The sequence below is a fragment of the Delphinus delphis genome, chromosome 2 (genome assembly GCF_949987515.2).
Source record: "Delphinus delphis chromosome 2, mDelDel1.2, whole genome shotgun sequence".
Lineage (NCBI taxonomy): Eukaryota > Metazoa > Chordata > Mammalia > Artiodactyla > Delphinidae > Delphinus > Delphinus delphis.
Genome location: NC_082684.1, coordinates 143488007 through 143512706, shown reverse-complemented (window position 1 = coordinate 143512706; position 24700 = coordinate 143488007). Strand labels below are relative to the sequence as shown.

Below are 24700 nucleotides of genomic sequence, written 5' to 3'. Positions count from 1 at the left end.
ATGAAAGGATATGTAATGTATTACTCCATTTATATTGAACTCTTGAAAATACAGATCAGTCCATAATGACAGAAAGCATGTTAGTTGTTGTAGGGATGTAGGGATGGGGTTAGAGGGACAATGATTGACTGAAATAGGGCATGTGGGATCTTTTTAGGGTGTTGGAAGTGTTCTAAAACTGGATTGAGATGATGTCTGTGCTCCATAAACACACTAAAATCAGTGAAATGTACACTTAAAGTGGGTGAAATTTTAAGCTCTCAATATTCTTATTATGGGAAAATTCTTCTCGCAAGATATTACTTGTAAACTGTTGTCTGATCTTTACATTGACAGGTGATAGCAATGAAGAGAGAAGAATGTTTAAAAAAAGACATTTTAGCTCTAGATTTGTGGAAAATATAGCAAGAGAAGAAATGGAGCATAACTTTTCTTTTTTGTTGTTGTTTAACCATCTTGACCATTTTAAAGTATGCAGTTCAGTAGTTTTAAGAATATTCACGTTGTTGTGAAACAGATCTCCAGAACTTTTTCTTCTTGCAATCTGAAACTCCATACGCATTAAACAACTCCCTTTTCCTTCCGCCTCACAGCTCTGGTAACCACCATTCCACTTTCTCTAGGACTTTGACTACTTTAGATGCCTCACATAAGTGAAATCATACAGTGTTATTTTGTGACTGGGTTATTTCACTGAGCAGGGCCAGATTCTATTTATAATCTTATCTAATGCCATAAGTAACAATTCTAGGTGATGTAAATATTAAGGAAACACATTGCACCAAATATAGTATGTACCATCTTCTAGATGAGTGAGCACTTTCCGAACTTGGAATACTTTAGAAAAGAACACGTACAAAAAAATTACAGATTTTGTAGCACAAAACTGAAAAGCTACTGTGTTTTTCTTAAAAGAATACCATATTACATAAATTAAAAAACCTTGAAGAAAACTTACAGAGAGTGTGGTGTCTTCATTTTAGATATCAAAGGGTTGATATCTTATAGAATGTGAATATCTTACATAAGATCTTAAATCAGTACTTTTAGATATTACAGTATTAATATCTTTATATAAGATTATACAAATTCTTCTGGAAACTACTAAAAGTTTGTAAAGAACAAACAAAAATCATAAGAGGAAACAAATGTGCAAATTAAGAGAGTAAGTACTGTTTTCACTTTGCATAGTGAGCTCTGGTTTTAAAAACTTTGATTTGACAGATGAATTTTACTTTTGTAATGAATTTCAGTCTTCAAAGTCAAAATAAAAATTTTGTCTTTAAGTTAGCTGACAGGCATATGCTCTTTATTTTTTTAATTGAAGTATAGTTGATTTACAACGTTGTGTTAATTTCTGCAAAGTGATTCAGTTATATATATATATATATATACACATTCTTTTTTTGTATTCAGTTAAACATATATATACAAAGTGATTCAGTTATACATATATATATATATATATATATATATATATACATCCTTTTTTTTATTTTTTGTATTCTCTTCCATTGTGGTTTATCATAGGATACTGAATATGGTTCCTTGTGCTGTATAGTAGGACCTTGTTGTTTATCCCATATGCCCTTTAAATGTTTTTTCTTTTTGTTTCCAGGAAATATTGATGAAGATGTTGTGGTGATAGAAGCTTCCTCCACTCCCCAGATCACTGCCAATGAAGAAATTAATGTTACCTCAACTGACAGTGAAGTGGAGATAGTAACAGTTGGGGAAAGCTATCGGTAAGATTTTAATTCCTGGTTGTATATTTGAAGTTTTAGATGTAAATGTTTAGACCCATTTGTGCTGCAGATATTTGCATTTTTTTACTTTTTTTTTCTTTACCTAGTTTTAGTGTGTGTATACCAACCAGATTAGTGGTTGTCAAACCAGACTGTGTTAGACTCATCTGGGAAGATGATAAAATATATATTGTTGCCTGGATCATAGCCCAGACCAGCTGAACCAGAATCTTAGGAATCAGTATTTTTTTAAGCACCCCAAGTATACAGTGAGTGTTGAGTCATTGCTCTAGATAAACATCAGTTTTACTTGGTGTTTTATAAAATTGAATTTGTTTTATGATTCAGAAAGTTCACAAACTCCTCTGAAATTTAGATGTGAATAGTACATAAGTATTGGGAATGATATTGGCATCTCATTAATACCAGTGATGTTTATGCTATTATGGTAGGACAACTTAGTATAAAACATAGTTTTTGGATTTTTTTGTCCTTCACTCAGTAATTTTATATAAGCCCTGTAGTAAAAAATGAATGATATATCCTCATTTGTTTTGATAAATAACTGGAAATGACATTGCCCTTTTGAGAATCACTTTGACAGAAAAAAAAAAAGAGAGAGAGAGACCCTAACACAATTCATTTTGTGCTTTAGATGATTACAAATACTGGTAAAGGAAGCAGTGAAGTACTCCTCTCTTTCGTCTGATACACCAAACTGTGGATGAATCTTAATTTTTGTGTTGGAATGAATTTAGAAATGCATTTGCTTATTGTATTTTAATTTGTTATTGATTTAAGAAAAAAGCATTCTTATTTTGGAAGCATGTTACAATCATACCTAGAATGTGCTTCTTTACTTGCCACTTTCCCATTGGAGTACTACTTCTAATGGCATGGAAGAGAGCACTCTATAATATATCCCTGTTTAAGTTTTAAATGATTTTCCCAGACTCTGAGGAAAATTGATACTCCACAGTACGTGCCACAGTTATTCTGTGACTGTCCATAGTGGTTGGTACAACGCTGACTCAGTTTTTATGAGCTATAACAATTGTTGAAACTAAGGACCTGTTTTTTCGTGGAACTGGAGAGCTTTCTTTTCATGTAGACGCTTAAATGTTCAAGCAGATGCGTTTACATAGTGATAGTGCTCTTGAAAAAGACACACAGTGCTCATTAGCCATATTTATTTTCCTTATGGTTACCTAGAATATTAACTTTGTCACTTTAGCTGGCTCTTGGCCCTTCCTGTTCAAGAGAGAATGTATCTGTGTTTCAGATCCCTTTGTGTCAAGATTTGACAGTTGCCACTAATTATAGGGGCGACTAAGGCCTCTGTGAAACTGTTCCTCATACATCAAGTTTTTAGCTGGTACTTTACTCAGCATTATATTTGGAGTTAGGACATCCTGTGAAGTTTTCACAGAAGTGCTGCATAGTGGACGTGGAAGTTTCTGCAGCTGTTAACAGCTTCTAAGAAATAATAGACTACTCAGTCTCTCATCAAATACTCTTGGTTTCTCAAGAATTTTAAATGGTGATCATTCTTATCTAAAACCATTTCAGCTTGAAATATTTGTTTACCTTCATGCCTTAATCTATACAATTCTTGCTGGAATACACGGTCTTTTTTTTAAAACTCTGTCTCAGGATTTAACCTCTGTACTCCTGTTACTTGAAAACTTAATTTTAGAATTTGAACTTCTTTCTAAACTTTTAGGCTCTGTAATTGCTGAGGCCATTGTCAGCTCAGTTTGAACTTCGGAGTTCTCTTCTGAGTGGTCAAGCTTATACGATGACTGCATGTTAGTGCATCTGGCTCACTCTTTCCATACATAGTGACAATAAGCTTATAGGCAGTTTTACATTCAGTCTGGGCAGGAGAAAAAACCAACTTAGTAAGCCCCATCTTTCTAAAACATATTTATCTTTTTCTCCTTGAAGCCTGAGGACTGCATATTCTACATACTATCCCTCTGTACCCTTAGTCCAGATCATTACAGTGAATCCTTTAAGAATTTTTTAAAATAAAATATATGCTGTAAGTAATTTAGTACAATACACATAATTAAAAGATGATAAAAGCATTCGGTGTTGAGGGTTTGTGATTATATGCCTTTAAAGCCTAAAACAGCTCAAACGATGATGTTTCTTATAGTAAACTAGCTACAACTATCCGTACCTCTCCTGATGGCAAGAACTCTCTCCGGTGCTTTGAATCTCTTTTAGACAGTCCCAGAAACTTAGCTTGGTTTGGGACTCCCAAAGCCATGCTTTGCAGATCCAATCTAAACTAAACATAGAAGATCATGTGAATGTTAAATGTTTAGGGTGTTGATATTTTTGTTATTATACCTATGGTGAATAATTTTAGGTATTAACATAAAATGTAAATAATTGATTATAACCCAGGTGAATATTCAAAGTAAACATAGAAAAGGGAGCAGCATTCTTGAAACAGAATCCTGTATTTTACACCAGTGATTGGTCTAACATATCATTTTTCATTTTCTGAGGTCAGTTGATTGGTGAACATTTGTTGAACATTTAATTCAGCAGATGTTTATTGAGTGCTAGACATTATGCTAGTCAGAATTTTAAATTCTATTATGATTATTCCTCTGGAGAATTCTTTTTATTTTAATTTATTTAATTTATTTATTTTTGGCTGCGTTGGGTCTTCATTGCTGTACACGGGCTTTCTCTAGTTGCGGCGAGCGGGGGCTACTCTTCATTGCGGTGCGCAGGCTTCTCATTGCGGTGGCTTCTCTTGTTGCGGGCTTCAGTAGTTGTGGTGCATGGGCTTCAGTAGTTGTGGCGCACGGGCTTAGTTGCTCTTCGGCATGTGGGATCTTCCCAGACCAGGGCTTGAACCCTTGTCCCCTGCATTGGCAGGCAGATACTTAACCACTGCGCCACCAGGGAAGCCCCTCTGGAGAATTCTTGAATGAAGAATTTCACAACTTAGTTTGTAAGAAAGGCTTATGATTTCTTAGGTAACTAAAAATTTTGTTATTTAAGGTCTCGTTCAACCCTTGGACACAATAGATCTCACTGGAGCCAAGGTTCAAGTTCTCATACAAGTCGGCCACAGGAGCCACGGAACCGCAGTAGGATTTCTACTGTTATACAGCCCTTGAGGCAGAATGCGGCAGAAGTTGTGGACCTTACTGTTGATGAAGATGGTAAGTTGGAGTACTAGCAGTGTAGAATTATGAATAAGATTTGCTAAAATGAAGTATCTTTTTTTTTTTTTTTAAAATGAAGTATCTTAATATGCTAGAAACTTCTATTGCTGCTTAATGGTAATATATATTAAATTACAGGGAAGTTGCCAGGTATCCTAATGTTATTTTTCAATTAATATAATAACCTCAGTTTGTAAGTTGTGTCTAAAAATTCTCTCTGATTATTACTTCATTGCTTGGTAGTTATTTTCTTAGAAAAAAATTATTTTTACAAGAGGTAGTTTGATCTATCCTCAGACTTATGTGTTATTGATACTTTCATTTATAATATTGTTATCATACTTTAACTTTGCTATGAAAAATAGAAACAGCACTTTAAAAATACAGAACAGGAAAGCAATATAACTGAGTTTAAATGGTTAATACTGGTTATTTGAAATGTTCAGTTTTCTTTTAAAAGTTGTGTTATCCTTCAGTGTAATAATATGGTTACCTTATGTGCTGCTCAGCTTTAGTGTTTTGTTTTGGCTTACAGCTGCACCCAAGTAACTGAGGAAATAAAGGTAGAGTTGGAAAACAGAGGTTAGGGAAAGTGGTAGCAAGTATGAATATATGAAGACATATGTGAATTTTCCCTCATAGTGACAATGGTCTTCAGATAGTAATAGTTACATCTTAAAAGGAAATGGTCAATCATAATTTCCTTAAGGAGACAGTAAGCCATATATGAATTTGTTAATTTTGGCAGTTAGCTATAAATTGGAAAAGATACATTAGCTAGGTAGGAAGAGTTAGGGGCCTTGTGCAATCAGCTCTCATATCGGCTGTTTGCAGTTTGGATGATCATAACTTTCAGAGTAGCAGTACTTTAGAATTAAGATGTTTATTAAGGGCTAATTTATTCCCATTGTCTACATTTCATTTAACAATGTCTTGGTTTTTATTTTTTTTATGATTTTTTTTTTTGCGGTATGCGGGCCTCTCACTGTTGTGGCCTCTCCCGTTGCGGAGCACAGGCTCCGGACGCGCAGGCTCAGCGGCCATGGCTCACGGGCCCAGCCGCTCCGCGGCATGTGGGATCTTCCCAGACCAGGGCACGAACCCGCGTCCCCTGCATCGGCAGACGGACTCTCAACCACTGTGCCACCAGGGAAGCCCTCAGTTTTTATTTTGAAGCACCATAAATTATCTGTAAGGCAGTGGTTAATACAATAGGGATTAATTAAAGATTACTCAATTAAATATTAATGGCTCTTTTGGAAACTTTTTGTGTGTTGTCCCATGTGACACCTGCCATCCAGTAAAGTAACAAAAGGTGACAGAGTAGCCTTTTAACCCACTAGAATTTAGTTCAAACAGAATACTTTTACTTTTAGGTTAAAAGTATTCCAGTGATCAGCAGATGCCCCCTTCTCCCTACTGGTTTCTTTTAGTGGAAGGCTTCTATCTTATTAAAAATAAATTCAAAACTTAAGTTTATCAGTTAGACCAGTGGTTCTTACCTACTGGCCATTTTGTGCCCCTAGAGACATTTGGCAATATCTACAGACACTTTTGGTTCTCACAGTTGGGGGAGAGTGCTATTAACATCTAATGGGTAGAGGCTGGGGTTGCTGCTAAACATCCTACAGTGCAAAGGACAGTCCACCCCGACCCCCCTCCGCCTCCAACAAAGAATTATTCAGCCACTGTCAATACCAATAAGACTGAGAAACTGAGATAAACTATTTGCAAATCAACAGAGGTTCCTCCCTCCCCCTTTTACGTTTAGGCAAATATATTTCTTTAAGCATCTGAAGTACAGGGTCCCATATAGACTAACAGGTACTATTTGTGTTTCAGGAATCAGCGGACCTCACTTCATTGTATAGAATAGTTGTCCTCTCATTGTATATCACATTTAAAGAGTGATATAATTCAGGTCTAATTATTGTGACTATGCTTTGCACAGATTTATTCCCATTATTCTTAATTTTTAAACAATCATTTAACAATTAGGGTCTAAAGTATAACTCATTCATAAGTTAAGGTCTGCCTGAAATTTCTTTTAATTTCTACTATAAAAACTTTAATTTTTATTAGGAAGTACTGATGAATATTAATATTGGCAAAAAATTTGGGGGAAAAACATACAAAAAGGCATGTAAGAAATTAAAATGGTTATTAAAAATCATAGCTAATGTTTATTGAATGACTACTGCTTGTAAAGCATCATATAAAGTGCTTTATATGTGTGATCTCTGTTCATCCTAACAACAGTTCTATGAAGAAAATTCTGTACTTTCCTAGTTCTACAGGTGGGGAAATAGAGAGTGGTTAAGTAATTTATCCTAGATCATACTGTCAGTGATGAAATCAGAATTGCTATCCAAGCTGTGTGACTCTAGAATCCATAATGTAACCAGAAAGTACAATTTGTATACTGTTCTAACAGCCTGTGACAATGTGTATGGACATAGCAGAGGGACTTTTACTTTGCCTCTTTTCTTTGTGATCAGAAAACTTACATGGTCATTACCCAAAAAAACTATATTAGTCCTTTGAATTATTAGAATATACATATATGTGTTGGGTTTTTAAAAATGCAATAACATGTCATTTTAATGTTGCAGTTTAACTTTATGAAAACTTTTTTTAACTGTATATTGTACTTATTAGAGGATTCATATTTTGTTTTAATAATTATCATAAAAATGTTAGCTTTTATTAAAATATAACCCATTACCTAATTTGCTTTGAAATGCTAATAAACATTTTCTATATTGTAGAACCTACTGTAGTACCAACCACTTCCACGAGAATGGAATCACAAACCACAAGCGCTTCCATTAACAATTCAAATCCATCTACCTCTGAGCAGCCCTCTGATACTGCTTCAGCTGTCACTAGTAGCCAACCCTCCGCAGTGTCAGAGACTTCACCTATGCTTGCAAGCAATAGTATGAGTGGTACTTCTACAGGAGGTATGTAAAAAAAGAAAAAGAAAAGACAAGAAGAGCGGGGAGGGGACTCTTTGTTAGAAAAAGGATTGTTGTTTTTAAGATTTTAGCTGTGTTAGCAAGAGTGTATTCTTAGAATAAGCATCATATGTGAACAAAGTGGTCTTTATTAGAATTAGACTACGACTTCATATTTGAGTCTGTGTGCTATGTTACTGGAGTGTTATAGCTCAACTGAAAGAGATGGGGGAGAATTGAATGGCTGACACCAAAAATACAAGCAACAAAAGAAAAACATAAATAAACAGGACTTGATCAAATTTAAAATTTTTGTACATCAAAGGAAATTATAAGAAAGTGAAAAGATAGCCTACAGAATGGGAGAAAAATATTTAAAAATCATATATTGGATAAGGGTCTAGTATCCAGAATATATAAAGAACTTGCACAACTCAACAATAAAAAGAAAAGCAGCCCAGTTTTAAAATGGGCAAAGAATTTACATAGGCATTTTTCCAAAGAAGAAGGTCATTTGTACAAATGACCAAGAAGCACATGAAAACGTTATTAGGGAAAAGCAAATCAAAACCAGAATGAAATTCCACTTTACTCTCACCAGGATATCTATAATTAAACAAAACAAAAACAAAGAACAGGAAATCAGAAGATAAGCAGGGTTAACAAGGATATAGAGAAATTGGAACCTTTATTTATTTTTCTTTTTATAAATTTATTTATTTTATTTATTGTTGGCTGCGTTGGGTCTTCATTGCTGCAGGCGGGCTTTCTCTAGTTGCGGCAAGCAGGGGCTACTCTTCGTTGCTGTGCACGGGCTTCTCAGTGCGGTAGCTTCTCTCATTGCAGAGCACGGGCTCTAGGTACGCGGGCTTCAGTAGTTGTGGCACGTGTCAGTAGTTGTGGCTTGCGGGCTCTAGAGCGCAGGCTCAGTAGTTGTGGTGCACGGGCTCATTTGCTCTGCAGCATGTGGGATCTTCCTGGACCAGGGCTCAAACCCATGTCCCCCGCACTGGCAGGTGGATTCTTAACCGCTGAGCCACCAGGGAAGCCCCTGGAACCTTTATTAATATCTGGTGGGAATGTAAAATGGTGCAGCCACTGTAGAAAACACTTTGACAGTTCCTCAAAAAGTGAAACATAGAGTTAGCAGCATATGGCCCACAAGTCCACTCCTAGATCCGTATCCAAAAGAATTGAAAATAGGAATGGGAGTTTTAAAAATTTTGATGATGTCATTTTCCCAATATTTTGTGTTGTTGTTTATTCTTTTGGTGTCACATCTAAGAAACCATTGCTTAACCAAAGTTCTCAAAGATTTACTCCTCTGTTTTCTTTTAAGAGTTTTATAGTTTTAACTCTTATCTCAGATTAACTGGGTCTTAAAGTAGTCTTTTTTCCGCTCTTTGGCACAGAGATAGGAACTTGCTGTTTAGTAACAGAGACATCATAGACCCTATAGCTTGTAGATTGACTATATCACCAATAATATCACCATTAATAACAAAACCACCATATATTTTCTATCTTTTTTTGGCTTTTAATAATATATTTAATTCCTATAATATCCCTGTAACTTACCTTGAGCAGATTGGAAAACTGCTTGTGTCTGGTTTAGATCTCCCTTCCCTGGAAACTTGAGGCAAAGGAGACTTGAGGCAAACTTGAGGAAACAAGGAGATTTCTCAGGGGTGTCTTTGAAAAAAAAAAATGTAGGCAGAAGTGAAACGGGCTTTTATTTCGTTTATTGAGTGCACTGTCTTTCCTGGTAGCTTTATGTACCCTATGCTTATCTAGATGTTATGTGAAACAGTCCCAACTTTATTTCAAGACAGTCTCAAAGCTTTTATTTATGTACTTATTTTTTAACACGCTTGTTTAGTTAGGATTCACATTTAATCTATTAGGTAGTAACTTCACTGCCTGAATGGCCTTCTCATGATATTATTCTATCTTTTAATGACCACCCTTGGGATAGACTTGCTCATGTTGTATTTCTCTAGACTAGGAGAACCTTGTTCCAGGCCAGATTGTTCCTCTATATGAATCTGATAGAAGCACATACAGATATTCAGATTACATTAGGGGCGTTCAATTCTGCTGGCTTTATTTCCTTCCAAGACTGTAGAACATCATTCACCTGTTTTCTTCACATCCTGTCATTACTTTGCACCTTCTTGTATATTTCCAACCTTGAATCACTTGAGCCATGTAGCTTCTCTCTTATCCAGGTTCCTAAATGGGACTGGTAAAAATCATAGAACCATGCAGATTGATGCCTCATCAATTTATGGTATCTAATCTTGGGCTTTTGGTAATAAGTTGTCATAGTGTGATAAATCCCAATCGGTTCTCTTTCCTTCCCCTCAGTGTCTATTCCAAAATTCTCTTATTCTTCTTAAGACTCTGATTTCTGGGGGTAGGGGGGATAAAAAAAATAAATGAAGGTTCTCAAGCATGAATACTTGTAACTTCCAGTCCCTTTAATAAAAACTTTTGTGTATTTATACCTATCCATATCTCCTAACTCCTGGTCTCTTAACTCCTTCTTATAGTTTCCAGTCTCTTTATCTATGCTCCACCTCCTGTCCTTTCTTGTGTCCTTGACCTTGCTTTATCAGTTATCTTCCCTGTGTCTTCAGCATCTTTGTTGGTTCCATCCCCTTCATACACGCACGTGTACATTTGTGTTAAGTCTATGTATACCTAAGTGGATCTTCTTCACCTTAAACTCCTTCATTTAACTTTAACTCTGACTCCTTTCAGAACAAACAAACATGATGTTTAAAAATCTGGCAGTAATTTTCTTCTCATCTTATTTTCTTCCAGGACTCTATTTTCATCCCTTCTTTCACTCGTCCATCTCATAACTGTAGGTGTTTTCACCTACCACCAGTATGCCGATGACTCACCGTATTGCTTCCAGAACACTCTCCTTGTTTTAAACTTTCATATCCAACCGCCTCTCCTCTGGACCATTCTGCAGTCACCTCAAACTCAACATGCCCCAATCAGCTTATCATCTGTCTGACTTCTCAATGTTCTTAGCTTTATGCGTATATGCTATCTTATATATTCATTTATTCAGCAAGTATTTATTGATTGCATACTATGTATCAGGCACTGTTCTAGACACCGGGAACACAACATAAACAGAGCTAACAATTGTAGTGGATAATAATAGCTAACATCTGTTGAACTCATAATATTGGTCAATAATTTATTTATATTAACTCTGATTTTTGTAATAACCTATGAGGCAGATTCTATTATTATTTTCATTTTACAGGTAAAGTAACTTGTCTAAGGTTATATGATAGTGGAGCAAGAATTCAAACCTACAAAGTCTGACTTGGATCTTGTAATCTTCCTTTATGCCAGGATTTCTCAACCTTGGCACTATTGTCTTTGGGCTGGACAGTTCTTGTGTGTGTGGGGGGGCGGGGGCTTGTCCTGTGCATTGCAGGATATTAGCAGCATTATTATTATATTTTTAGTTAATCTTTATTAGAGTATAGATGCTTTAATGTTGTGTTAGTTTCTGCTGTACAGCAAAGTGAACCAGCTATATGTACACATATATCCCCTCTTTCTTGGATTTCCTTCCCATTTAGGTCACCACAGAGCATTGAGTAGAATTCCCTGTGCTGTACAGTAGGTTCTCATTAGTTAACTCTTTTATACATAGTAGTGTATATATGTCAATCCCAATCTCCCAATTCATCCCACCCCCCTTCCCCCCCACCCCGGCCCGCGTAGCCATAGCAGCATTCTTGGCTTCTCCCTACTAATAACCAGTAGCACTACTTCCCCTCCAGCTGTGACACCAAAAGTATCCCCAGGTGTTGCCAGATATTCCCTGGGGGGCAGTGTTGCTCTATACTGTACCTAGAACCTAGTGCTTCTGTTATAATACTGGTTGATTTCTGTTTTAAATTTTCTCCGTACTTGATGATGAGCTCCTTGAGGACCAAAGATCAAGTCTTTCTCTTTTTCAGCACTAAGCTGCAACCATGCAGGCATGCCTCTTTTCCCTGTGCGGTTAGCTTAAATTTAGCAAGTGCTTATTGAACCACCTACATTGTGCAGGCATGTTTCTAGTTCTAGAGATAAAACAACAAAGGCAGACAATATCCATTCGTTATTTTAAAGGCCAGGACTTTCATTTTTCAGTATCTTTGTAGATCCTTAACCATGTCATTATTATGTATAAGACTTGCCAAATAAATGAATAAATGCATGAGTACATCTCAGTAATCCTCCTAGAATTACAATAAAAGTATTTTAACCAGCTTGGTGTCACTGGGCTGTGGAGTTAATTCTTCTGGTGTAGATTTTCGATTATCTATTTTTAGTGGCCACTCAGCGGCCTAATTTTAATAAAAAAGGCAGTGTTTTATTTACTCAATCAGATGTCTTTGTATTTCACCTCTACTCTGTGGCAATTTTCTTTGGTCAGTAACTCTTGAACAAGAGGAGATTCAGTTGTCTTTACTTTGGATTGCTACCTTGTTTGAGCAACAAAGAGCTTCTGAACTGTAGGAAAATAGACATTAATTTAATTGGAAGCCAAAACTGTACCATAAGAAGTAGAGCTATAAGGTCAGTCCTCTTTTAGGGGCCATACTGTTAATCATATAACCCCTTAAATATGTGTTCAGCCTTAAGGATATTAAAGTCATTGTGCTTCCTCTTCACTCACTCTGAGTTTTGTATGTGAAATAATTGAAGACCAAGAGGGCAGATCGTTTCCAAACAGGTTAAGTGTCATATCTGTTACTTCAGTCATGGCCCTAGCGGTCCCTAGATCTCTTGCTCTGGTTACAGACTCATCTCCTGAGTCTTAGAGTTACACATAATCCTCAAATAATTGGGTTTGTAAAATTAACGTGTCATAGTTGGCAGGAATCATGAAGGTCATTTAGTCCATCCACTGAATGGATTTAGTGTCCCAAAGGTTTTCGATTTTCTTTTCTGAAGTAACACACAATAAATGACATTTACTTGTGTAACACTTTGACGTGGGGGCTGAGATATAACCCTGAAAATGTTGTAGGAAGTAAAGTTCCTATAATAATGATATTGTTGTAAATCTTACAGCCTTTGGGAAATAGCTACTTAATGTTTGATTCAACATAGCGAAGATAGGCTGCTGATCATGGTCAGTTCCAGGTATGCCAGTTGTGACTCTGTCCAGGTTACTCAAGAAATTTGGAATGCAAATGAATGAAAGTGATTTAATTATAGAACTGACTTTGAATCTGCTGTCACTTATGTTTTAAAAGTGAACAGCTTTTTGACTTTCACTGTTTTTTGATACAAATTATTTGTAATATTTAACCTCTCAACTGATGATAACAAGGTAGTACTAATTCCAGGAGGCTATTAGAGATTAGTAAGAATTTGTAATTTTTTTCCATCCAAGTTTACAGACTCCTGAATTCTAGTTCTGAGGTTAAGAACCTTTACAAAAGGGTTCAGGAAATTAGCCCAAGTAGGCCAGAGTAGGAACTTGGGGTGGGGGGAACCAATATACATAGATTTAGAATAGAGATACTGCCTAACAGGGTTTAGATCACAGACTTTGCCCATAAGAGAATCAGCAAAAGCAGGATAGGACATGAATGGGAGGGCAGACCCAGGAGAATTACAGGGAGGTGTACTGCAGTCAGACCCATCAGTCAGAGCCTGAAGCATCCCTACCCAGATTCATTTATGTGAGTCTATAAATTCCCTTTATTGTTTAAGCCAGTTTCGGTTGGATTTTTGTATTATTTGTAAAGAACCAGAAGATTCCTAATTTTGGTACATTGGCCCAGAAGAGAATAGCTGTGTACTGTGAGCCAAATAGGAGCAGGGTATCCCTGGTATTGGTTACTTTAGAAAAAAGGCTAGAACAGTGGTACTCCAGAATCCTAAGGATTCTGAAGAGATGCCTCATGAGTCACGTGGGGGTGGGGGAAGGGAAGGACAGGGATTTGGGTTTTCCACTCTTCTAATTTTTATTTTTAAGTAAAAAAATTTATCTCCATTTTTATCTGTTTTATCTAATTTCCACATAACATGTAGTTTGAGGAAGGGGTGCTTTTTTTTAGAGGAGTTTGAAACACTAGGATAAACCTTCTGGGGACACTTTCTGCTGTTCTTTTGGCATGGAAGAACATACCTTCAAAATAACTCTGGGCATGTGACAGGGCATAATCAGGACTCAGATATTTCATACCTAGAGGATTATTATCTTTTCTAACAACAACCATGCAAGGCAATTATTGCTACATTTAATAGGTGAGAAAGGGGTTAAATAACTTTCCTAAGGTCACATTGCTCCAGATTAGACAGGCTCAGGATTAGAACTCAGGCCCATCTGACTCCATGTTTTTTCCCACTGTTCCACCTTGAGTCACTAGATCATTATAAGAGACCTTTAATTTTCAACATAGTAGAGTCTTATTTATGTTCTATTGGGTCTGAGTTTAGAGACCAGAAGAAGGGAAAAGACATTGGAAGTTAGTGAGACTTAGCCAGATATGCTCTGAGTTGGGTGGTTATGTCTTTTTTTTTTAAAAAATAAATAAATTTATTTATTTATTTATTTATTTTTGGCTGTGTTGGGTCTTCATTGCTGCGCGTGGGCTTTCTCGAGTTGCAGCGAGCGGGGGCTACTCTTCGTTGCGGTGCGCGGGCTTCTCAGTGCGGTGGCTTCTCTTGTTGCGGAGCATGGGCTCTAAGCACCCGGGCTTCAGTAGTTGTGGCATGCGGGCTCAGTAGTTGTGGCTCGCGGGCTCTAGAGCGCAGGCTCAGTAGTTGTGGCTCACGGGATTAGTTGCTCCGCGGCGTGTGGGATCTTCCCGGACCAGGGCTCAAACCCGTGTCCCCTGCATTGGCAGACAGATTCTCAACCACTGTGCCACCAGGGAAGCCCGTGTAGTTATGTCTTAAGAGGATAAGATTTTAAGAAGTACATAGTAGTCTTCATTATATAGGAATGATTTACAGTATTGGAGGCTCATGGAGCTCAGGAGAACCTTAGCTTTGTTGCATATAATGGAAAGACTCCTATGTTATTTTAGAGTTTTTAAAATACAATTTAGGGCTTCCCTGGTGGCACAGTGGTTGAGAGTCCGCCTGCCGATGCAGGGGACACGGGTTCGTGCCCCGGTCCGGGAAGATCCCACATGCCGCGGAGCAGCTGGGCCCGTGAGCCATGGCCGCTGAGCCTGCACGTCCAGAGCCTGTGCTCCGCAATGGGGGAGGCCACAACAGTGAGAGGCCCGCATACTGCAAAAAAAAAGAACAAAAAAAACCCTAATAATTTATAATGACCTAGGAAAAGGTGATCTATTGCCATATTTAAACATCATGGTAAATATAAGCCTCCTAAAGCTTGCCTGAAAATCCCAGTGAAGATCACTGCCTGAAATTACAGGATATGCGTGTTAAGAATGTGACTGTATCACATTGTTATTTACAGATATTTGAATTCAGTAATCACTTCTTAATTATTTACTTATTTATACACATTTATACACATATATGAAGTATACACTTTCTTTTACACAATGATATTTGATCATTTGGTTCTATGCATTTTTTCGTTTCAAGATGACTCAAGGAGAACTGCACCTAGTGCTATAACGGAAACTGGCCCTCCTGCGATGCCAAGGTTACCTTCCTGCTGTCCCCAGCACTCGCCATGTGGAGGGTCGTCTCAGAGTCACCATGCGTTAGGACATCCACATGCAAGTTGCTTTCAGCAGCATGGCCACCATTTTCAGCATCATCACCACCACCATCATACTCCCCACCCAGCTGTCCCAGTGTCTCCCTCCTTTGGTGATCCTACTTGCCCTGTGGAAAGACCTCCACAAGTACAGGCACCTTGTGGAGCAAATAGTAGTTCTGGTACCAGCTACCATGACCAGGTATGTGGAATTTGATGAGTTCATCTTGAGTTTTTAAAATTGTGGTTCCTTCAGGAGAAAAAAACAAACCCTAATGATAAATTTTATATGCTAAATAAGTCATTCTTGTTGCCCCTGCAAGAGTGGCCTAATTTAATGATGTGTGATTTTTTTAAATTAAGTATTTAAGATTTTCTCATGTAAATTATTGCAACTAATTGAGGGGGCCAGGGATGTAGAAAATTGGATGTGATACTAATTTTTATTCTGGAATGTTTTTAGGTGTTTTTAGTTAAATGTAGGTGGATCTAAACTTTTGGGATTTTATTTCAAACAAAGTGTTGAAACTGCAGTGTCAACCTAATTCATGAGAAATTCGGGAATTCTCCCAATTTTTTCCTCCTCTACCCTACCTCCTATTCTGGAGCCTGCCTATAATCTCCACTCATCTAGAAATAAACAGCCGTCTCAGATGCAGACCTGTGACATAGTTTCTCAGGAGCAGATGAGGTTTTTAGTTTGTGGGAAATTGAAATGTCAGCAAAAATTATAAGAAATTTTTTGCTAATTAAGTAAATTAGTTGATGTTATTAGTGAGTGCTTGATACGTCAAATAATATTAAATTAATATTGGTGGCCACATGGAGTAAATAAAGTGAGGTGTTATGTGCTATTTTAACTTTTGCTCCATTGTCTCTGTGTATAATCGTGACATAAACCTTGGTGGTGCATGCTTTAAAAATCAAAACATGTAATTTAAAACTGTAAGTGACACGTGCTAAAAAATGTGCCAGAAAAAAGTCAAAAAGAAATTCAGAGCAGCTCCTTTACTGTACCCTCTGACCTTTCCTAAAGTACTTGCTTCATCTTTTAAATTTTCGCTGGTTATCTCTTCTGGTTCTGACAAATTAAAAGTAATTAAGAAAGTGGGGTGTTCCCTTAAGAAGAAAAAACTAGCTGCTGATACCAAAAGGAAATTTGAAAGGGTTTAGTAAGAAATATTATTAAAGAGATTTTAGATGATGTTTTGGTTCTGATAACAGTTCTAAGTATTAACATCTATGGATTGTCTAGACCTGTTCTACCTCTTGGGAATGAGGAAGCAACCTGAGTGAGTTAATTAGAGGAAGAATCTCTTTTGTGTAAAATATAGATGTAACCTACTCACCTATATCTAAGTAGAGGTATTTGGACTGTACACAAAGCTTGAGAAGAATCAGCAGGATCAGGCATTCAGTGGTTATAATGGGTATGAAGGTAAACAAAGAATGAGGTTTTGGAAATATGAACGCTTTGAGATTGATGTAGCTATTTGTAGGACTCTGAAATTAGCCACATGCTCATGAGGTAGCCTCGTATAGTCTCTGTTTGAGATCTGTGTGGACACAGCAAGAAGTTGAGGAGAGGCAGACTGATCTGAGGGTTTATAATTGTGTGGATGTCTTATGATTGAGTGTCAGACTGTAGATAGGCAGAGAAAGATTGGGGAGGATTAGGCTTGACGAGAGGAGTTGCAGTAATCACTTGACTCTGTACTACTCCTTTTGATGTAGCTTTCTCTTTTGAGAGAATAGTTTACTTAGTGCTATGCACTAGTTACGAGCTGTGTAAAGTAATATTTGCCATTTCTGTGCCATTTTGCTTACCCTCCCTTTTCCTTCTATAATAATAATTGAATGAACTGTTGGAATTGTGAGGAAGAGGGTTCTCTGTGTTGATTTTTCCCCTTTTCTTTTTATTCTCTACTTTTAACTTTACCCTCGGTTCCTTCTAGGAGGACCTTCACCCTACTTAACTCACTCTCTGGGAGTGTTCTTAATCACTGACTGGAGAAGAAGATAGGAAATTTGCTCACCTTCATAGTATGTTGATATTCCAGTCCATTTGCCAAATTTTAGCCTAAATAGGAAAATACGGAAAGGATTTGAACCATAAGTAATAATTCACAGTCTTAAAATATTACTCTTAAACTTTATTTATTCAAATTGGGAGCATATATTGTATTTGCCAACTTAAAAGAAAGAGCCCAGACGTTTACTTAATTGATTGTAGACACATAATATAGAAGAGGAAAGTAGCTCTTTCTTTTCACCTTCCTACAGCTTCTCCTGTACCATCCTCCTCCTTCCCTTTTAGTATCCAGAGTTTCTCATGTTTCTGTTATCCTCTGAGCTGGGAGGCCATTGAAAGTACAAAGACAACTCTGTCTCTAAAAAAATAATAATAATAAAATAAAATAAATTTTTAAAAAGTACAAAGACCACTATGGTTCCTCACTGGACTGGGTGACCTGGGCCTCTAATAAATGCATTACCCTAGCTTTCCTCACCTCTAGCCCCTCAGCTTTCAGTATTGAACAATTCCTGCATGTGATTCCATATATAACATCTTTATTTCCTTTAATCATATTTTAAAAATTACAGCTGTACTGAACACTAAGCAAAGACTTGTATTTAAAATACTTAAGAATATAAAGAAGCAATTCTGTTTCTGTAATCTGCTCTAGAGTAGAAGGTAAAGTGTTTTACTAAGCACTTTTCAAAGTGCTCAGGGGAAAAAACTTAATTACTTTTGAGTAGAGATGGAATCTAGACTCTTTGATTTTCCAACTTGGTAAATGGGCCTTCCCTAAAATTATATTCCTAATAAAAGTAATCATGGTTTTAATCTTTTTTTTTTTTTTTAAGAGAAAAAAGTTATGAGGAAAAGCTAGCTAATGGTTTAGCTTGAATAATCTTAGGCCCTTTGTTATCTTGGATAATGTTTGCACTATTAAGAGTTTCAGTTGAATGCTTGCTGTGTACAGTTTAAAAACGGAACAAATTTTTACCTGGAGCCTTAAATGTTTTCAGTGGTATGATTATATGTTTTGTAAAGGAGTCCTAAATTACCAATCAGAATTTTGGGGTAAAGGAGGATATGGAAGTATGATTTAAAACTTTCTTTCTCTCTTAAAATCTAGATAATGGAAGAGAAACAGATCTTAAAATAATATATTAATTAACTTTTGTTCATCTTACAGCATGATCTCATGCTTGATTATTTAAAATTGATTATAGATTTTAAGTGTATAAGCACTACAATTTTTACAGTCCAAGATGCACACAGTATCTTCTTGGTGCTCAGTAGGTCTTCACACTCAAAATTTTTAGCAGTTTTAAATTCATAGATTCTATTTTTCTAGATTGCATTAGGAGTACTTTTATAATATAACATGAAACAATGTTTTGACCAAATTTTAGAAAGATAAAACATAGTTCCTCTTTATACAGCAGGCATTGCCAGTAGACCTGAGCAGCAGTGGTATCAGAAGTCATGGAAGTGGTGGTTTTCATGGAGCATCTGCCTTTGACCCCTGCTGTCCTGTTTCCTCTTCCCGAGCTGCAATCTTTGGCCACCAGGCTGCTGCTGCTGCCGCCCCGAGCCAGCCATTATCAGTAGATGGTTACGGATCCAGCGTGGTTGCACAGCCCCAGCCCCAGCCCCCTCCACAAGCCTCGCTGTCATCTTGCCGACATTACATGCCGCCTCCTTGTAAGTATGAATTTAACAGGCAAAGAGCTTAGAGGCACATAGATGAAGCATCGTCCTCTCCTCATGAAATAACCTTTCAGTAATACTAGTTTATAAATTTTTAGTACCTCCTTGGCCTACGAGTGGAGTGTATTTTTCCTATTTCATTTACCTCACGTACCCAAAACAGTCTTCTAAGGCAAAAAGGGCAGATGTTGTTGTAAAAGGTCTGGGAAAATAATAAAAAGTATATTTTGTCTGTTTGACATACTAACATTTACGTTTTAATTAATATCTATGAACTCGTACATTGAATGGCACCTTAGATTCCTATAAAAGGAAATTTTAAGGAATTAGATTTATCCTTTAGGAGTAAAAGGAAATTTGTAAGTTTAGTAGTCATTTCTACACATAGGAAAGTAAACTTTGATTAATAATTCTGAAGCTTAACTGAGGCACAAGAGAAAATTCCTTGACAGAAAGCTTTGCCAGTTGCAGAAAGGTTTCTGTACTCATTTGATGCAAGCAATTAAAATAGAATCAGACATGGCTTTTCTAAAGAAATTGAAATCTATGAGATACCATAAGAAATGAGAAATACCGTTAGGCTGTGTAACATATATTTATTGCTCTGTTAAATCATAGGTTAATAATCAGATGGAAGCTAATTAAGTACTTTGATTTAAAAGAAACACTGAAAATTCATGCCAGGGGTAAACCAGAAAGTTGGCAAGGAAATTTGCTTTTGTTTTGATTACATACAAGGGATAATTTTCAATTATATATCTTCTTAGATCTCTTCTTCCAGTCCTATAATTTTTAAAATCTGGGTCCTGCAGACACAGCTGGAGTCAACCCAGAATTTGTACAATGAAATCTGGTGATATATCGCTTTTCAAGAATGCAACTTCAAAGTATAAGGTAGAAAAAAGGTTTTGAAACGAGTTAGTTTTTGCAAAGCATTGACCAGTGGGCAAATTCTGTGTGTGAACACTGGTATGATATACAGGCTGTTCTGTAATACTTGCTGATATTCATCTTTAATTGATTATCTTTTATTGAGAACTCAAAATGTGTGGTTTTCTCCCCCTCCCCTTTAAAAATAATATACTGAAGCAATTTATAAGTGTATCCATTCATCTTTCATGTCCTAGTAAAAAATGTTTTAGACTTAAACTGGTTTTACTTTTATCATAAAAGTAACTGGTGTACATCCTAAGAAATTCAAACTGCAGAATGATATAAAACGAGAAGTTAAAAGCCCTCTCCTTTCTTCCCACTAATGCTAATATACCTCAGAGGTACCAACTGTTTATAGTTTATTATAAAACGTTTTGGAAATTTTCTTTCTCCACACATTATTATGACATATCTCTCCTTTTTTAAAAAAATGGGATTATATCAAACATAGTATTTGCCTCTTGCTTTTTCATTTGTGGTTTTTTTAAAATTCAACAATACGTCTTAGATTTTTTTTCATATTAGAATATAAAAATCTAGCTCATTTTTTTAATACCTCATAATATTCCATTGTATATTAAATTAGTCCTCTGTTGATGGACACTTAAATTGTTTGTAGTTTGTTAGTCTATCTGTAGGGTAACTTCCTGGGAGTGAGATTGCTGGGTTAAAGTGACATGCTGAACTTTAAAGAAGCAAGATCAAGAACGTTTTTTGTTTGTTTGTTTTTAGTGGCAAGAACACATAAAATAGAGAAGAAGGGAAATGGTCTGTGGGAAGGCAGAATATGTCACCTTTATACAGTTTTGTTTAGATAAACAGTGTATTATAATGATGGCTGAATTTTTCACCACACACAAAAACTGGCAACTATGTGAGGTGATGGATATGTTAATTAAACATCGTGGTAATCATTTCATGTGGTATACATGTGTCAAATTATATTATACACTTTGAATATATTGTTGTATTTGTTAATTATACATCAGTAAGGTTGAAAAAAATAAAATGAAGAGTTAAATAAACTGATTCATTCCAAAACAAGACTTTAAAATTCTGTTATATTTGTGAATATTCTTTCTTGTATAATGATTATAGAAGTAGAAAACCTTGACATGAAACTGGGAAAAATGCTCTAAATTTGAGGAAGGATAGTTAACAATGATAAAACTTAGTGACTTCCTTTTTGATGACCAAGGAGTACTGAGCTTTATGACTTCTTAGCGTAAAGCATTGATTTGAAAATATAACTTTTAGAAAATCAGTTTAAAAATATGTCACCACTTACATTGAGCTTAGTGAAAGTTTCCTTTAAATATTGTGACTATTTAGTGACTATTTCCTTTAAATAACAATACATACTAGCAAGGTTTCCTTTGAAGTATGGCTGAATGAGTGCATGGTTACCTAACTTTCACCACTGATGCATGAATCAAAGCAATTAAAAATTGAAGGCAGCCTTTCTGTAATGAAACTAGAGAATTGCTGTAGCTTCACACCAGGCTACCAAGAAAAATCTTACAAATAAAATGAAATTAGAGCTAAAATCCACAGAGGAGACATACTTATTTTTAGACCTCAAACAGATGCATATCCCTCAGAGTAAGAGAGATATGTATTCCTCTGAGGGACCTTTCAACAGTCACTCTGCAACATAAAGATTCAGGATGAAGAAATGGGCGAAACCATCTTTATAAAGGCTGATTTCCGTGGCAAGTTCCTGGCAAATATACCCCCTTCTTCTTAATGTAGTACTGGAAAAGTGGCATGGGGCAGGAGGAGAAGTGCACTAATGGAAGTATATGTTTGCAGTTGTGCCTAGGACTCGCAAGTTGCTTTCCTCTTTCTAGTGCTCTATAACCAGTAAATGACAAAGGAAAACAAGATTTATGTATTTATAAGTATATAATTTATACATTTGATTATACAAAAGCAAAATACTTGAGTATGGATGGCAGAGTAAAATTGACAGGAGACAATTTGGAAAAATGTTTATACTACCTTTTTATGACAAAGCTTGCATGTATACAAGGAATACTTATAAATCAACAAGAAAAAGGTGAATAATAGGCTAAGAATATGAATAGATAATTCTGGGAAGAAATGTAAGTGGTAAATAAATACATAATTTTTTTCTGGTTAGCATTTAAAAAATTTAGTGATAGTGTAATTAGGCAGGAGCTGTCGTGTACTGCTGATGGTAATTAATTATGTAAACTTTGGGAAGGGTGTTATGTCAACCAGTATCTGAATTTAAATTATTCTCTCAGACTCAGAACTGCTTATAGGAATTTATGCTACAGAAACTCTCTGTGAGCAGTGTGTGTGTGTGTGTGTGTGTGTGTGTGCGCGCGTGCACATGCGTGCGTGTACACACGCGTGTACGTGCATGTACGAAAGAGCACAAGGGGAATCATACAGATGTTTATTGCAGCTTTGGATTACTTCCAGTTTTTATCAGTGGTGATTTCTTCAATAAATTTTGGTGCATTCCTATAGTGGAATGCTGTGAAGCTGTGAATGAAGTAAAGCTATATATATTGACATGAGAAGATACCTATGATTACTCAAAGAAGAAAGCAAGATGCCAAACAGGACTAAGCAGACTCAAGCATCGATAAAGTATTCATAAAAATTAAATATGTGCTAATATGTCTGTAAAATATAATAGGAATGTATTATGCCAATATATGCTCAACTGTATGGTGCCTGTGCTTTTCTTACAGATGCTTCTTTGACAAGACCACTTCATCATCAAACCTCTGCCTGCCCCCACTCTCACGGAAACCCTCCTCCTCAGACTCAGCCTCCGCCTCAAGTGGATTATGTTATTCCTCATCCTGTACATGCTTTCCATTCTCAAATATCTTCTCATGCAACATCTCACCCCGTGGCACCTCCACCTCCAACGCATTTAGCCAGTACTGCTGCACCAGTCCCTCAGCATCTTCCTCCCACACACCAGCCAATTTCACACCATATTCCAGCCACAGCACCTACAGCACAGAGACTGCATCCTCATGAAGTGATGCAGAGGATGGAAGTTCAAAGAAGGAGAATGATGCAGCATCCAACGTATGTTTTATGTTTTTAAAAAAATAATCACACTTTATTCTTTTGCCTTCTATTTCCATTGGTCTTTAAACCTGTAAGGTCTTTAGAAGTGATGTAGCTATCCTCAATTAATAGTGATGTGACTTAATCCTCCGTTCACTGGGAAATTAATTCTTTACTAACCAGAATGTTCCTCCATCTCATCCTGAGTTGTAGGTGCTGACAAAAAACAATCTATATCAGGTTATTTAGTAAAATCAAAGCCCTTTCAGGATATAACCCAAGGTCATTTATTTTTGCAAGCTGATCTTTGTTTCTTCAGTAGTCCATACTAAAGATTAATGTTAAAATTGGTGATCCTGAGTAACAAGATGTAAAGTTATTAAAGATTGAATTTGATTTATTTTATGTTACCAACCAGAGGGAAGAAGGGTGTTAGTAGAAGTTTTCAACAGCTGACATTGAAAAACTAGTCTTATTAACTTAGTTTATTTATAAATTTAAATATTAAGATATCCCCCCCCAAAAAAAAGATATTCCCCAAACATTATGAAAAGACTATAATTGAACTTTTTGTTTTCTTTTGAAAATTCAGGATCTGATATTCTAATTTAGGGCAGCGTACTTTGTTGGTCTTATTCTGCCTGCCTGTTTTGGTAAATAAAGGTTTGCAGGAAAACAGCTACACTTGTTCATCTGTGTATTGTCTGTAGCTTCTTTCACACTACAGAAACTAAATTGAATAGTTGCAACAGAGACCATGTAGCCTATAGAGCGAACAGTATTAACTATTTGGCCCTTCCAGAATGTTTGCAAAACTCTTGATCTAATCAATAATCTGGCACTTGTGTAACTTCTTTCTTTAGTTATATAATTTAAGGTTATATTCAGAATCTCTGGCTGTTTCTGCCATTCTAATATAGTGACCCTTTATATAGAAAGTTGCCAATTTCATATTCATATCTTCCAGTATCTAGAAAATTAAGATTAAACATGCAAAATCTGTAAATGTGTTCGAAACTAATAGTAAGAATTAGACTATAAAAAATGAATCCCTGGAGCTGTTTTTTCTTAAGTGCCATTTGTTTAGAACTTTATGACTATTTGCATTTGTAAATTTGACAGACTTTAGACTGGAAAGAGAAAATATAATTAGCTGGGATGACAAAGTGTGAATGGAGGTAATGTCAGTTCCCTGGATGGGTTGACATGTGTGTTTGAAAAAAATGCACAAGGTTAAAATTTTTTTCTTAGAAGTTTTATCCATTAAAATGGATGAATATTATTACAGTATAAAGGTGAAGCAAAATAAAATAGTTTCCATTTTTCTGCTTTATATGTTTATATAAAATAACTTCTTTGTGCCTGTAGCATATGCTGGA

At 36.2% G+C, this 24700-nt stretch overlaps 1 protein-coding gene across 2 annotated transcripts in view; it reads left to right on the top strand.

The window, feature by feature from the left end:
- Nucleotides 1–24700, top strand: part of RNF111 (ring finger protein 111) — an 81162-nt gene that overhangs the window by 45143 nt on the left and 11319 nt on the right. For both annotated transcript variants that reach the window (XM_060005882.2, XM_060005881.2), the window contains 6 exons: nucleotides 1619–1745; nucleotides 4770–4933; nucleotides 7705–7899; nucleotides 15493–15812; nucleotides 19064–19325; nucleotides 22991–23339. In XM_060005882.2, coding sequence (XP_059861865.1) covers nucleotides 1619–1745; nucleotides 4770–4933; nucleotides 7705–7899; nucleotides 15493–15812; nucleotides 19064–19325; nucleotides 22991–23339 — 1417 coding nt within the window. The remainder of the gene's footprint in view (nucleotides 1–1618; nucleotides 1746–4769; nucleotides 4934–7704; nucleotides 7900–15492; nucleotides 15813–19063; nucleotides 19326–22990; nucleotides 23340–24700) is intronic.